Raw genomic sequence first — 16,419 nt, 5'->3', positions numbered from 1 at the left:
ACGAATTTAATATATTCGAATGTAGCTTAATCGATAGGAATAAAATTGAATTTAATTGAATCTAATGGATAGAGAATCTCTTGTAATCAAAGGGAATTGCAAAATTAAAGTCGAATGTATTAGTATGGGATCGCATTAAACTAAATAAAATGCAATATAATCTCTTAAAATCGAATGTAAAAATTTGCTACCGGTTGTAACACAATTGATCAGGCATTGTAGAGTTGTAGAATGGAACAGAACGAAAGAACAAATTGGATTAACGAAACTTCCATTAATTTTGTTACACTGTTTGATGTAACAGCAGAAGTTTGCGACGTAACATTTGCGCGGAACCCTATCTATATCCAACCGCATAGCAGAGATAGAGATATACAGTCGAGAGCGACCGAACTTGCGCTTGTTTGAGAACTGCCAACGCAGTATGGTATGGTAACGACAGCAGTACCAATTGCAATTTACTAAATTAAATGACAACGAATTATAACGACTCTGCTGTACTACACCCGGAGGGGTGGGTTGGGGGCCATAAGGTGGAAGCCCCACATATAACATACGACCCGGGCGCACAGATGCGATGCGCTCGGATGCGATGGAAGAGAAGACAGCTCCAGCGAGTGGAAACTAACCGTTTGCTTTGGCTTGTTTGCTGTTTTGCGGACTGCGGAGGGCACATGATTTGTGCTGATGAGAAGCGAAAATTTCGGAGGACGTTAGAGCTTCACGCTGATACATTAGATGCTCGCCTGTATCTGATATGTCCGGAAATTCAAATTCGGGTTAATGATTACTTTTTAGCATGCCGGATAACTGAAGAAATCCGAAAATATTGCATGATTATGCCAATGGAGAAGGGTTGTTTGGTGTTTGTTGTTAATACATACATGAGATTTGCAGCTGCAGCAGAGAACTATTTTTTAACTTTTTAGCAAGCTCTAAATCAACATCCATGGAAATTCTGTTGGGCAACTGGAAGCCATTTCGAGATATTTTAATTACGTTTGTCGAGTGTAAACATGAAATTACGTTTCCGATTTCATACGATTTCTATTTATTCCTAAATACGTTTTCAATCTAATTTTGCCACTAAGTGAACATTAGCATTCACTTTTCGCGTTAACAGCATGATCATCAATTTAGTCATATCCATTCTAAAATCTAAATTACATTACCTTCCGTAACAATAACTTCGAATTGCGATAGTAGTTGATGGCCTGCATCAAGGGTGGCTGAGAACGGTTAAGAAATCTAATCAGGCTCGGATAAACGTTGGGTAACTCCCGCAGGCGCTTCTGCGTCTCGTTGAAGGAGGCCTTTGATGTGGGCGAACGCTCTTTTTCGCTGAAGAGCAAGATGCGAATCTTCGAAATCGCTCGCAAGACTCCCGTTTCTTGTCATGATTGTGACAACACTGACCTTCTCGGACTGCTACGGGTCAAAGTGGGTTACACGCTCTTAGAGCCACTGTAGATGTGGAAAGTTTTCTTCCCTGATTAGAACTATCGTTCCAACGAAAACAAATTCATTGCCGGATGCACTTGGTCCTGGTGTCCAACAGCTATTGCGTTGACTTTTTGGACCAGAAACGTTGAACGTACTCTTGTCTTCTTGTTCCCTGGAAAGTGGTCGTTGGAATAGAAAGTGTTCAGGAGTTAGTGTGTTGTGATCATTCTGCTCATCTGAGTGAGTGGCACAGCAAGCAAGCAAGCTTCGATTGGCGTCAACACTGTATTCAACATCTTGGGCGTAATCGCATACGAGCTAATCGTTTTTTCGCATCCCAAGCAGCTCCCAGTACAACAAACACGGAGACTGCACTCCGGCGTAGCGAATGCTCACCCGAGTTGCCTTCTTCTGTTCCGGCTGACCGGATCACTCTCTGATTAGTGAGCACGAAGCCGTACGACGATTTCTCAGGATATCCATTTACTTGTCGAATTTAGGAGCTTATCTGAATGTGACCCATGTTCCATCAACAAACAACGCAAAATCGTCAACATGAGTTCTGGCAATTCTACTCGTATCATTTAATGGAAACCTGCAACATCGTAGACTGTGCTACATGTCCTGGGGCACAACAAGAACGTAATTCAATAATTAATTGCATATTATTAAATATGTTGGTTTTCCACCGCGGTTTAGCTCTTTTTTGAAAATTGAATATCTTTCGGATGCTGGGGAATAGTGTGTGAAGTTCTCGATAATAAAAACAGTGTGGGCTCGCTTGGCTATGGATATACAACAGTAAAAAGCACATGTGACGATTGGAAAAATCAAGCACTACAATAAGTTTCTTGAATCTAGCATCTATAGAACTTTCCTCACGATTTGTTGATTTAGAACTTGCCAATAGTTCTTTACAAATGCACTAATCGGATCCAATACGTTACGTAAAAGCCCGTTTCTTCTTGGTCCATCTCCGTATAGAAACAAACAGTAGCAATATTATTCGACAAACATTGGCCAATCATAAGGCTACCTCTTTAATGTAAACTCAAACCAGTAGATAAATCAACTTCGTATACAAAAAATACTGTTTCATTTCCGGTTCGCAAACAGTGTAATTTTTCTTCTTACAAAAGTTATTTGTTTTGAACGCGAAACCCAACTTAGGTGATGAACTCATATCAGTCCTTGGCTAAGTCTACCCAGACACCCAACTTAGATGGTAAACTCATATCAGAACCTTGGCTCAGTCTACGGAGCCAAGGTTCTTTGTGATGCACAATCGATGTCATCTTATTATTAAATGAGTAAGAAAGGAACAGACATGAAAATATCGGAGACAGTTAATAGAACACCTTCACAAAAAATATTAGATTCCCCAATACCACTAAATGGAGGGTTACTGACTGATACTTTATCCAGCAGCTATAGCTTTCTAATAATTAAACGACAAGTATCTACAGTACAAGATCAGCTACATCTATTTGACGCCTGTTTCCTACCCTTCTCCCGTCTACAGCGAGGTTGTGTACACTAGCTGATATTCGCCTTGCTAATCTTCTCGCGCCGCCCAACATTGAATCAATCTTCCTCAGCTTTTTGCCTCCAAAATAATTCTTGATCCAATTCATGTCCTTCCAATCGACGTTCGTACAACAAACTTTCCAGCACATGCGCAAGTACAAGTGGTCCGACCCCAAAATCAACGCTGGTCAACAGGCTGCAATCAATCGTTTTCCAATTCTCGGCTTCTGTCAGAATTGTATACCAACTTTAATCGCGTAATCTATTAACCTCATCATCGTTAAATTATCGAACTCCGATAATAATTGAGTTGATTCATCTTTTTGCAGCAAGCGATTACGTTGAACGCAATTAACTTTATCGGAGCTAATGATAAATTAACGATTAACATCAAGATTAGGAAGCGATCGGTTCAAGATGAGGAAGAGCTGCAGCTCTTGGCAAAATTATGAATTAGTAGCCTGCCATGGGTTGGAGGATACTCAAGTATTGTGTTTTCTTAGTGAGTGGGTTCCAATATATGGGCCCAGTACGATTCTACTGCGCATCTTCCATCTTTCATCACTGGGGTATTGAATGCAATCCCAGCAACTGTATAAAACCCAAAATGCATATTCAAAACAATGCGAACAGTCAAGCCGACTTTAACTGCCAGCGAACCCTTCTTCTCGGACTCGGCGATCATATATTCAAAAAGGGTACTCTATCTTCCAAGAAAAACGTGAATATTATTTGATTCCTGAAGTCGTTTTTTTTTCGAAAGAATCGATTCAAATTAGAATTGAATTGAGTTCCAATTTGAAAATTGATTTGAAATCTGGCCTTACTAAAATATGAACTTTACCCCTGAACATTGAAGAAAATCGTTTTTAAATCAAAAAATAAGTTTTCAAAGGAAACATCGAAAAATCCCGGGATCCCGAACAAGTTCATCCCGAATCCCGGGACAACGAAAATGGCCGGGAAATGGAAACTCTAATTGTGGCAAGGCAAGAGTGGAAGACTCTGCTGTTATTCAGAACGGAGATAGGGAGAAAAATCTTATTGAGGTCCTTATTGAGAAGCAAGAGTTGGTGGTAAGCCTGGCTGCGAGATGCACGGTCGCCTCTAAGTAGGTCTTGCACGTTGCTGACCCGAAGGAGAGGAGAGAGCCACTACCGCCCACTAGTGAAGGCCCTGAAGTTCGCCTGTTGAAGGACTTACCTTGGATGCTGATCGTAGGGGAAGGAGGGGCAATATGCCCTAGCTAAGCATAGACTGCTTCTATGCCTTAAGTATAACGATTTTCATGGGTGTTTCTACCTCACGCAACAGTTAAACAATATAGCTAGTTGATGCCTTTCAAAAATTGTCAAAAATCTCAATCATATTGATAATATTCACATTTCAAAAAAGTGGTGATATTCTGTTGCTGGAAAACTCATGAGGCAAAACGCCTTTTAGCTGGCAGCTCCTAGGGAACAAAGCACCATGCGTCGGCGAATCAGCATTCTGGTATGGATAGTACGTGGAGACGCAAGTACATTGTAGGTTAGTGCCACTAGGGCGTTTTGCCTCGCCAAAATGTTAAATGTTTCTTCAAAATGTGGAAATTTTCGGTTTTTCCGACCTTTCCATGCATTATTTTGAAACTTTTTTCGCCTAACCAACATAATTTCAGATCTAGTTTTGTTACGGTCATCTTAATGACAGTAAATATGAGGGAAACCACAAAAGGCGTTTTGCCTCGAGGGGGCGTTTTGGGGCCTCTTCCCCTATATTCCGAAAAGTCGATGGCTTTTGTGAAAACAGCGGCAAAAAGGCGGCTGATAAAGCGTCAACAAAAAAGGTGCCTAAAGAGCTAATGGCACATCATCCAGAGGACGAGGTAAACCAAGAGATAGAAACAAGGCAATTATCCTCAAATCTGACGGTATAAGTTATGTCAAAATCTTGAAGCTTATGGGAGTACAAGAGAAGCCCTCTTAATTAGCGGAAAAAGTCATCCGCAGAACATAGAAGGATAAGATAAATATCGTCCTGAAGCGTATGAAAAGTTGACCGAGAATGTACTGAATTTATGACAAAAGGTCGAAATGGCAGAAGGTTAAAAAGACAAAAGGTACAAAAGACATAACATCGAAAAGGACAGAATGTTGAAATTGTGGCTTAAGGCACAAAAGGTCGAAAATGTCAAATGGTCGATCAATAACAAGTTGATAACAAGTTGGGTGTATTCCAAAGGAATTTGTGAAATGTATGTAGCATTAGTAATAGTCTCATCAATCAAAGTTGAACAATGAGCAATTTTCCAAAAAGGAGTAATTTCCATACAAACTTTAAACTGCTCGTACTCAGTCAAATTTTAAAGGTGCCAAAAGTCAAAATTTGAATCACTCTGAGCACATGTTTAAAAAACCAGTAATGAATTACACTGGATTTTGTTTTTACACGATTTACATTTTCTCAATTTTGCACTCATCCTTAATGTTTAACGCATATCAATTATCATGTGATTTTTCTTTGATTTATCCTGGATTTTTTGAAACATGTTGCGAAGAGTTTGGTGGTAAATTGAAGTCACACGATCAAAAACACGAGCGAAAAAAAATCGTGTAAAAACAAAATCCTGTGTATCTTATAACCTGTTCTACGTAGCTTTCGTCGGGCGGTCGTATCTTGCATATAACTCTTCTGATTTTTTTTTTGCAAATTGAATATCTACCGGATGCTGGGGCCTAGTGTGTGAAGTTCTCGATAACAGAAACAATGTGGGCTCGCTTGGCCGTTGATATACAACAGTAAAACTATATTATGTGTTGAAATTAAACTAAGGGTGCAATCGTCACCCTTCGTGTTCGAGACAACTGTATTAGATGTAGATTGTAGACTTATGTAGATTGTATTACACTGGACGACAAAATCAGTCTCAAAAAGTTTGTATTCGTAATGCTTATCTGTTGCATTTGTAGTTCTCGACTTCTAAAATCGGCTGGTTACTGGCGTCTGTTGTTTGATTGGGAGAATTCCGGTGTTGAAGTCACTTTCATATTTGCATGTTTAGATAAATTAAAATAATAAGTTAGTACGATAATCTAAGTTATTACAATATCTGAATGTCCCCATGAGTGATTCTCAGGCAAAAATGGGCCTCGCAGGGAAAACATAGGTATGGATTTTGCAAACTGTTCAGCAGCATCTAAGCATAAGATTACATGGAGATACATGGTACAGTTGTGCGATGATTCACCTTGTGATCAAACTTTTGACGCAAAATTTCACCTCATTTGTTTTATTAAATAAATGAACAAGTGTGCAAGCATTTGTATGAAACTTGTATTATGGGAAACCTGAACCTAATTGCATGTTGGGAAGTACATGTTCTTGGTTAACATGTCGAATACTGCGATCAAAAAATCATTAGAATCATGATTTCAAACAGCAGGTACTCGGGCGTCTTCTAAGAGAAGACTGAGTCGAGTCAAGTACAAGACACTGAAGACAACCTTACAGTTGAGGTCGAAATACGTATATGTAAAAGTATTACGAGGTGGTGGAATTGAATGGAATTGTGCTGAACTCGTCTTACGACAGTGAAAACATTCCACTAAAAAAGAGCTAAATAATTTTCTTCTCCGAATTGTTCTGGAGTTATGATGATTTGGTCCACCAGGTCAACTACGCCTGGTTTCAAACCGAAATCCACCCAGCAACCCAGCAACCCAGTCCATGAAAGTCCATAGAGCCCTTGTATATTATGTGATCATTTGGTCAACTACGCCCCTGCTATCCAATCGTAATCAACCCAGCATATCCGTACAAGTTCCTAGAGCCCTTTTGTGTTATGTAAAGTTCAAATTAGTTTGATACAGATGTTCTAGGTTCCCCAAATTGCTCTGGAACTCGGATCATTGGGTCTAGCAGGTTAACTTCACCTGATATCCAATTGAAATCAACCCAGCACGTCCATACAAATCCCTAGGGTTCTTGCGTATAATGTGCAGCCCAAATTAGTTTGATACAGATGTTCTAGGTTCTCCAGATTGTTCTGGAGTTCAGTTCAATTGGTCAACTAATCATCACATCATGTCCATACGAGTTCCTAGAGCCCTTGCGTTCAATGTGCAGTCCAAATTAGTTTGATGCAAATGTTCCAGGTTCTCCAAATTGTTCTGGAGTACAGATCTAGCAGGTCAACTTCACTTGGTATCCAATTGGAATCAACTCAACATGTCTATACAAATCCCTTGAGCAGCGATGTTATCGATCATTTAGTAATCTGCCTTCGATCATTTAGTAGTTTGTCAATAACTCATTTTAGTGGCTAAATTTTAAAATGTGTTCTATGGTGAACTTCTAGTGCAAAGGTTTATCTATAACTCTGCCTAACACTTCTTTGTTTGAATTTCACTAATAACGGAGCTATATCGCTAGTAGCAGTAACTTAGTCTAAATGATTGCATATTTTGTTATCATTTAGTATGAGTATAGCGACTAGCACCGTTACTCCTTTAATGGTGAAATTCGAACATCGACCTGTTGAGAAGAGTTGTAGAAAAACCTTCGCACTTAAAGACCACCAAACAATACGTTTTGAAATTAGGCCTCGGGAACGAGTTATTGGCAAACTACTAAATGATCGACTGCAGATTACTAAATGATCGATAACATCCTTGCCCTTGAGTTCTTGCGTATTATGTGCAGTTTAATGCAAATTTTTGCAGTTGTTTAATACTAATATTGATTTATTTATGGAAATTTAGTATTTTTTTCTTGAAACATTTTGATATCTTTATGGAAAATTCTTCAGTTATAATTGCAATTTTTGCTAATCGATCAGAATACATTCCAGGTAAAAATGTTTAATGCGCGTTTTCATCAACCTCACATTTTTAGATTTTTGTTTTTCTAGTTTAGAAATTTGAAAATTAATTTGCAACCACATTAATCATTAGAGTGGGGCGCAGTTGTATGGAAAAACGCAAACTTCGTCCGATCAACTGAGATCAAGGTTTTTCTGAATCGTTTTGGGACCCCAATCAATTGTGCAAAATATGGGCTCGATTGGTTGCAACCTCGCATGCCGCATCGCGTTTTAAATTTACATGGAGATTAGTATGGGAAAACGTACTTTTTTACATTTTTGCTCTTAGCGGCTTCAATTTATCATCAATCACGTGCCTCAATACATTAGCATATAGTCTGGAAGATGTCGAAAGACTTTGCCTAAGAAGGTACGTAGTTGGAAGGTCTACAAAAAATGTTATTACGTTTCGAAAATTGATGGTTCAAACCATATGCAAGAAATCAATGTTTCTGCCAGCACTACCGGACAACCTATGATTATCGAAGGGCAAAACCCATCTTTGTCGGATTTTTTGCTTTGTGAAATAATTCCGGATAGCTTTAAATCCCTATAAGATCAATTATTTCGAAAAAACACTCAGTTAAATTATTGGTCTACGTAATACGGCAGTGCTGGCAGAATAAACGATTTTCTGCATATGGTTTGAACACTTAATGTTCGAAGCGTTATAACTTTTTTCGTGGACGTTCCAGCAACGTGCCTTCGTCAGCAAAGTTTTTCGGCATCCTTTGGGTTATACTTTAACGCAATGTACCACTTGGTTTACGATGAACTGAAACCTCTAGTGGTAGAAATGCAAAAATATACGTTCTCCCATACTAATTTTCATACAAACTCCAAACGCGATGCGGCAAGCGAAGAAGCAACCAATCGGTTCCAAATTCTGCACAGTTGTTCAGGACCCAGAATGGCTTCGAAAAACCATTGATTTGAAAAAATGACCCAGACGCCCCACTCTATTAATCATGCATTGAAGTTTATATAATCAAACACTTTTTGAAATCTTCTTCTTCTTCTTATTAGCATTACATCCCCACACTTGGGACAGAGCCGCCTCGCAGCTCAGTGTTCATTAAGCACTTCCACAGTTATTAACTGCGAGGTTTCTTAGCCAAGTTACCATTTTTGCATTCGTATATCATGAGGCTAGGGTTCTTGCGTATTATGTGCAGCCCAAATTAGTTTGATGCAGATGTTCTAGGTTCTCCAGATTGTTCTGAAATGTAGATCATTTGATCTAGCAGGTCATCTACGTCTGAATTTAATCCGAAATTTATCCAGCAGTGTTACGTGACGTTCAAATAAGTTTGATGCAGATATTCTAGGTTCTCCAAATTGTTCTGGAGCTCAGCTCAATTGGTCAACTAATCAACTCAACATGTCTATACAAGGCCCTTGAGTTCTTGCGTATTATGTGCAGTTCAATGGAAATTTTTACAATTGTTTAATGCTAATATTGATTTATTTATGTAAATTTTGTATTTCTTCCGTGGAATATTTTGATTTCTTTATGGTTAATTCTTCTGTTATAATTGCAATTTTTACTAATTTATTTTTGTTTTATGTAAAATTCCTAATTGCTTATGGACATTTTGCATTATTTATGAAAATTTTATATTTATTATTATTTTATTTTTATTACTAGTTTATATTTATTTCAAGACAAATTGTAATCCCGGGTCAACGTATCGTCTCTTGAGCAAGCACAAATAAATATCAATGCACGGGGGAAGGGTCGTTTGGCCGAAATCCATTCGGCCTAAAGCCATTTGGCCGAATACCACTAGGTTTAAAGGTGTTTGGCCGAATATACCATTTGGCCGAAGGTCATTTGGCATTCATTTTGAGTAACCCTCCACCAAATCATCGTCAGTCGCCGGATGCGCAGCCCATGCGGTAGTGTGTTGAGGAAAGCGCCTTATCTTCACTGCTGCCTGATGACGACTGACACCTTTGTTAAGAAAATTATTTTGAACTTTTTAGTGGAATGTTTTCACCTGTCATAAGACGAGTTTATACAATCCCATTGAATTCCACCACTTAATTGCATCTTGACAGATACGTATTTCGACCTCAACAGTAAGGCCGTCTTCAGTGTCTCGTACAAACTCGTCTTATGACAAGGGACTGACAACTTGTTCTTCTCGAAGGAATTCCTCCAATGTACCCGGAAAAATGGCAACCGAACAATGCAACGATCATTGGGATGCACGACATGGACAAACGGACACAATGGACCCACGACAAGATGGACTGGCAACGACAACAATAATGAGTAATGGAAATCTAAAATTAGATTCTGTGTGAATTCTGTACAGGGGAATTTCACAGTAGATCACGGCACAATAGCGGTTGAGTATCACAGAGTGCCTGCAAATAAAGAAAGGAATAAAAAAAATCATTTTGAGTAGTGCGAGGTGGGTAGTGAGACATCTCACTACTTATTACGCGCTTCTCACTTTTTTACAGTGAGAAGAGAAAAATTAAGTGTGAGAAGTGAGACGCCTCTTTTCTCATTCCTAATTTTACACTTTTCAAATGACCTATTCGGCGAAATGTCCTAATCGGCCAAGTGACCCTTTCGACCAAATGTCCCTTTCGGCCAAATGACCCTTTCGGCCAAATGACCCTTTCGGTCAAATGACCATTTCGGCCAAATGACCTTTTCGGCCAAATGACCTTTTCGGCCTATTGACCTTTTCGGCCTAAGGGGTCGTACACTTATTACGTGAGCACTTAGGGGGGGTCTGCCATTTTCTTACGTTCCATATAAATAAAAATGATTTGTATGGAAAAAATCTCACATGGGGGGAGGGGGGGTTGAAAAATCCAGAAAAAATTCTTACTTAATTAGTGTACGGCCCCTAACGACCCTTTCGGCCAAATCACCCTTTCGGCCTAATGACCCTTTTGGCCTAATGACCCTTTTGGCCTAATGACCGTTTCGGCCAAATGACCCTTTTGGCCAAACGACCCTTTCGGTCAAACGATCCTTTCGGCTAAACGACCCTTTCGGCTGAATGACCCTTTCGACCAAACGAGCCTTTCGGCTAAATGACCCTTCCGGCCAAATGCCTTTCGGCCAAACGACCCTTTCGGCCAAACGACCCTTTCGACCGAATGACCCTTTCGGCCAAATGATCCTTTCGGCCAAATGATCCTTTCGACTAATCGGCTTTTTCGACCAAACGGCTCTTTCGGCCAAACGACCCTTTTCGACCTTTTGACATTTGACGACGTTTCACGACGAACTAGGTGGACTATTGGCTACCACTTCAGCCTTATAAGCAGGAGGTCGTGGGTTCAATTCCAGGCTCATCCCTTTCCTACTTCGTATTTCTATCTTAGTTCTTTCTGTGTTTCACGTTCTACCAAAACGATTCCTACTGTTATATTCTCCAACGCAATCCAAAAACCTCCCGTGGCATCTATAAAGGTTCGTAGAGTTCTCTGCATCTTTCTTAAGTATGTGTCCATCTAACCATCCTTTCCCTTCCTTAGCATTCGCAAGGACGTAGCCAGAACAGATCTCGACTATTGAAGAGTACGTTGCTTCCATCTATGAGATAGTGATTAGTCCCAAATCTATATCTGTATGAACGCACTGCTTAGTTTCTCCCTGACTTTCTAGTAATTCTTTTTCGTAAGTATTTGCAGCAGTTTTGTTTGGGAAGCTCTTCTCCTTTAGTGATACTTTTTTTTTTGTAAAAATCCGTTGATATTAAAAAAAAGAGTAGTGACGAACGAAAACTGAAAGATAAAAATTAATTTTTGATACTCATTTGTCAACTGGGATGGCCATTTCATCTGCTCAACAATTGCTCAACATTCCCCGATAAGGCGAATTTAAAAGAAATTGAGGTGAATTGTGGTTATTTTCGAAATACAAACCAGACCTAAACCAGAAGATAAATATTGGTTGTAATGAAATCGGATTACTGAAGATAAGATTATTATAAAGATAAAATAAATTGATACAAATAAATTAACGAAGAAGTATGCCAGAAGCCCTGCAATCGATTGCAAACCCCTGCTATGGACTATGGATTTCCCGTTGCAACACCTGAGCGTTATTCCCCGTGGCATTATGGACGTTCCGGTATCCAACCATCGCATCTATTCCGTTTTCCAATTTCTTCCCTAGATTTATCTCGCCGTTGAACTTCTATTACCGGGGCAGCTGCGTTCCGATCTGCTCTACTTGTGCTACGTTTTGTAGCTAGCAGCTTCCGATGCAAAACTTGTAAATTATTATTTCGGAATTATTATTTCATATGGAAAGCGGAGGGTTTTTATCTCCTCCTTCGGAACGGACGTGAAAAGTTTTTCCTAGGAAGGCATTCATTCGCTAGAGAATGGAGCCAGAGGGGTTCCGATGCGTTTAAATATTGCAACCCCGCGCGCTGCATCGTGCACAGCGTCCCGGGGCGAGAGCACTTTGGAATATTAATGTGCAAACTGCTTCACTGGATGGGATTGAATTGGATTGGAACAGAACCGAGAAATCTTCGGCTATTGATAAACGATTGTGTATGCAGAACCGTTTCTCTCGCTGAGGCCTGGCTGGAATTTTCAGTGGAAACTTTTCGTGCTCTTTGATTTTTGTAATATTGAATCGAAGGAAGTTGGTCCTTCTGGGGGAAAAAGGGCTCTTACAGAGGAGTTTTCTATTGTTTCTAAAATGGAGAAAAGATCGAGGGTGTAGCGAGGGAAACATCAAGTGATAATTCGATAGTGGAATCAATTGAGCGTGAAGAGTGAAAGTTGGTTGGTCGAGCGTTTGTTCTGAATGCACAAAATGGCACGATGGTTGAACTTTTCTGTGTGGTTTCTTTCCTCGGTACAGGAGCTGGGAGCAGTGCGACGTGGAGCAAGATTACCTCACGATACACGATGGAAAGTCCCTCGAGGCGCCTGAGATAGGAAGGATTTGCGGTGGTGACGCGCTGCCCGATATTGTATCAAGCGGGCCAGACATGATGGTCCAGTTCCGAACATCGCCGTACGACGTGCCGTTCCATCCGAATCCGGTTACATTTCTGCCCGGATTCGAACTTGAAGTGCATGTAAGTATTTTCGTCATTGTTGTTTGAGGTCAAAAGCAGTAAAGGATAGCTTTAAAAAGATTAATTTGTCAGTTGCTTTCGATTTGTAATAAATCGGAATAGATTTCTTTCTGAGGTCATTACGATTTAGTGAATATTATCAAATTCATACGAGAAATAGAAAATTAGGTTTGAAGCAGAATCCCTTAAAAGTCTGGATCAAATTTAAATCCAGTCCTCTAATTTAATTGAATTAAAGATCATAAAAGATCGTAGTGAAAGAAAATAATCTAAATATATCGAGCTACAAAGTTTTTCAATATGTTTTTAATAATCAGGAAATTTGCTGGACATTGCCACATTTCTTATGAATGATATGGGATCTATTACATAGTTACTGCTCTTGGTACTGCCAAAAAGTTTCGAAAAAAAAAATCGCTTTAAAATTTCATCTAGTCTATAATATTACTAATAGAAATAAAAAACAAAGCCATTTAATCGATGATTTACCATATTTTTTCCTATTTCTTCAAAGGTCCTCTACGTCAACTCAAACTCGCAGTCCTACATCCGTCAACCCGGTCGGTGCGAGTTCTCGATCAGCGCTTTCGAAAGTCAAACCGGCGAACTGGAAAGTCCGCAGCATACACTTCCACCGGAGAGTTCCTGCATCTATCACTTCCAGGGCCGGCGACACGAAACCGTGTGGATCTCGTTCATCAAGTACCACTCGGCCATCGATCCCACCGGATTCGAATCGCCGGCGGAGTGCGTGACGCAGCTACGCATTTGGGACGGACGGTGGTCGGTTACCTCGCGACCGTACGGTAAGTTGCCCTCGGTGTGTCGATGTGTGATTTATTGAGCTTGTGTACCAATTCGTAGTATTCCTAGGCATGCATCCAGAGTACACCCGAAATGCGAGCTTGATCGAGCAGATTTGTCGCGAAGAAGTACCCCGACTTTGCTCCCGGTCATTGATCACCAAAGGGAGTCGACCGTGCTCGACTCAAGGTGAGAATTTTCTTTGGATTCATAAAAAAAAAGAAGACCTATCAAATTTATTTTCCAGAGAGCTATCTGTCAACTGGATCTGACCTCACGATCGAGTATCGCCCCAGTCCGATCGGTACCGCCCGATTGTACGGACCGGCGTCTGCCTTCAAGCTTCGATACGAGTTCGTTGACAATTCGTTGGGAGGAGCTCCGTTGGAACCGTTGGTAGCCCCTTCGGCCATGCCTGAACCGGCTGCTCTCGTCCAGTTCCATCCGAAATCTTGCGATCGAGTATTTCGGTCGTCATCCGCTTCGAGGGGAATTTTCCGATCACCATCGAATGTGTTTCTCTACGGAAGGGGTGGTTCCCCAAATATTTCTTGCACCATTCGATTTGAAGCAGGAATTGGGGAAAGCGTGAGGTATGATTGCAATTTTCTTGCTATTAGTGTGATGAATTTTAATCTAATGTGTTTGATGTTTGATTCGACGATAGGTTATCCATTACGCGAGCTCGCTTCGGTGGCCGATCCTGTCAGAATATGCAAAACCGTTCGGGACGTTGGCACTGTAATCATCACAGTGGACCGATAGCGGATCTGCGAATCAGCGAAGTTCCTTGGACAGATATACCACCACTCCCGCGGGATTGTCTCTGTTCAGATGTGTCAAGCTCGATCAACCTAGCACCGCTGGCCGCCAGTATCGTTGAGGTTCGTTTCACTGCCATGCAAATGGAGGTGGATCAGGATTTCCGGGATTTCTACTTCGAAGGTCGGTACGAGTTTGAGAAAGATGAATGTGAAACGGATTGGAGCGTTCGGCGGCTACGAGGTCGCAGTGGCGATGCTTTGCTCAAACCAACTCCGTGCCCTGCACTGATACAGCCGTGGCTTTTGGAACCAGATACCGAAGGTAGCTACTTAGTTCTCAAGATGAAAGGATTTTGGATGCCCCCACTACTACATTCCGCTCCACCATGTCCAACGGACGCTCGGATCACCGTTTATTCAACCAACAATCCGAAGAATTCAAGAGACCTTTGTCCCTCTGGGCCGGATGTGGTCGCTTTCTCCGATGGTTGGGATAACGCCTACGAGTTCAGCGCCTTGGAAATCTCCAAAAGCCTTATCATCGAGTTCAAGAGCTCCCGAAAACCACGAGAATTCGAAGGAAACGACTACAAGTTTTCATGGATGGAGATCTACCCCGGAAATGACTGCCCTTACAAATGCCAGGAGCTGCAGGCGTGCATTCCCAGGGAGCTGTGGTGCGATGGCAAAGTTCACTGTCCATCCGGGCAGGACGAAAGCCCCACCGAGTGCGACAGCCATATGCCTCTGTCTCCACTACACGTGGGAGTGGCTGCTGCAACTCTTACTCTGTTCCTTTCGTTGGCAGCCGGTCTGACGGCTTGCGCTCGGAGGAAACGGGTTGAGAAAAAGCACCAACTGCAGGCGCACCACTTGGACACGAATGGGCGATATCCGCACCATCCATCGTACGCGCATTCAAATCCCCATCATCACATGTCCAGCAGTCACGCCCTGACGCCCATCTATCTGGACCCCACCAAGGATAGTTTCTGTTGACAAGAGCTGGAGACTTCGGTGTAGCCCATACCGAAGTCCCAGGATTTCTACTACTTTGCGTTCAATCGTTAGGCACTGTGCGGGCAGCATTTGAAGGTGGGGCGACCAAGTGGAGCGAATAAATTGTGGTGATGGCTTGAGCACCACCGCGCATAGAGCGTTCATCTCCAGCATGCAGGCGAAACAATGCAAGAAATCCAATAATTAGGGGGAAATAAACCATTCGGAGGTAGAGTTGGGCGAACCGCAAACCGTAGAACGGTATGACCTATAAAACACGAATAATAATCCGTAAGTAGGGTGACGATGGGAATTAGACGGTGGTAGAATAACGAATGGAGAAGTGGCAGTGATTGAACCAATTAAAATGAACGACTGAGACGCGATGTAGTGGAAATGATGAATGCGATTTTGGGGGTGGATAGTGATGCCTGGGGCAAGGCGGTGTAATAAGATGGAGATTTTAGCGTGATTTTTAAATTTACTTCTAGGTGTTATTTGAATTAATAAGTTTCTTAGCAATTACCTTTTTGCAAGGTTTGCATTATTTTCAATTGTCCAACTAATATCCTTTGATACGTTGTTTTTTATGCGCTTGTCATACGTGACTTTTAAGCGAAAATAGTGTAACACACCATTCATTGAATAGGCCATAGAAAAGTTTCAAATTGCTGCACAATTAATTAGGCGCCGTCAGACGTTGCAAGCAAACTGCTCACAGCAAGCATTTTGCTCGCAAAAAGTGACATATATGTTAAATATTTGCATGTCTGACGCGCTCGCTAGTATGTTGTGACTGCTAAGTAGTCAAAATTTGAAACAGCAGAAACAAAATTGCGCTTGCTAGTGCAGCACTAGCAATTTTTTCGCTCGTTAAGGTGAAAAGGTTTTAAGGTTGCAGTGTTGCACTGCAAAAATAGGAATGGAATTAGATTTTATGGTCAAAAAAACGTGATTTCCATGAGAGTAA

General features: G+C 41.1%; 1 protein-coding gene across 1 annotated transcript in view; it reads left to right on the top strand.

Annotated features, from left to right (window-relative positions):
* The window catches only part of LOC134227043 (uncharacterized), a 386,403-nt gene extending 370,345 nt beyond the window's left edge, over positions 1-16,058 (top strand). The window contains exons 7-11 of the mRNA XM_062708245.1: positions 12,663-12,882; positions 13,397-13,688; positions 13,756-13,875; positions 13,934-14,279; positions 14,354-16,058. Coding sequence (XP_062564229.1) covers positions 12,663-12,882; positions 13,397-13,688; positions 13,756-13,875; positions 13,934-14,279; positions 14,354-15,449 — 2,074 coding nt within the window. The 3' untranslated portion in view covers positions 15,450-16,058. The remainder of the gene's footprint in view (positions 1-12,662; positions 12,883-13,396; positions 13,689-13,755; positions 13,876-13,933; positions 14,280-14,353) is intronic.
* Positions 16,059-16,419: the final 361 nt, after the last annotated feature.

Source organism: Armigeres subalbatus, chromosome 3 (genome assembly GCF_024139115.2).
Source record: "Armigeres subalbatus isolate Guangzhou_Male chromosome 3, GZ_Asu_2, whole genome shotgun sequence".
Taxonomy (NCBI): domain Eukaryota; kingdom Metazoa; phylum Arthropoda; class Insecta; order Diptera; family Culicidae; genus Armigeres; species Armigeres subalbatus.
The sequence above is the reverse complement of the archived record's forward strand: the minus strand, read 5'-3'. Positions and strand labels throughout refer to the sequence as shown.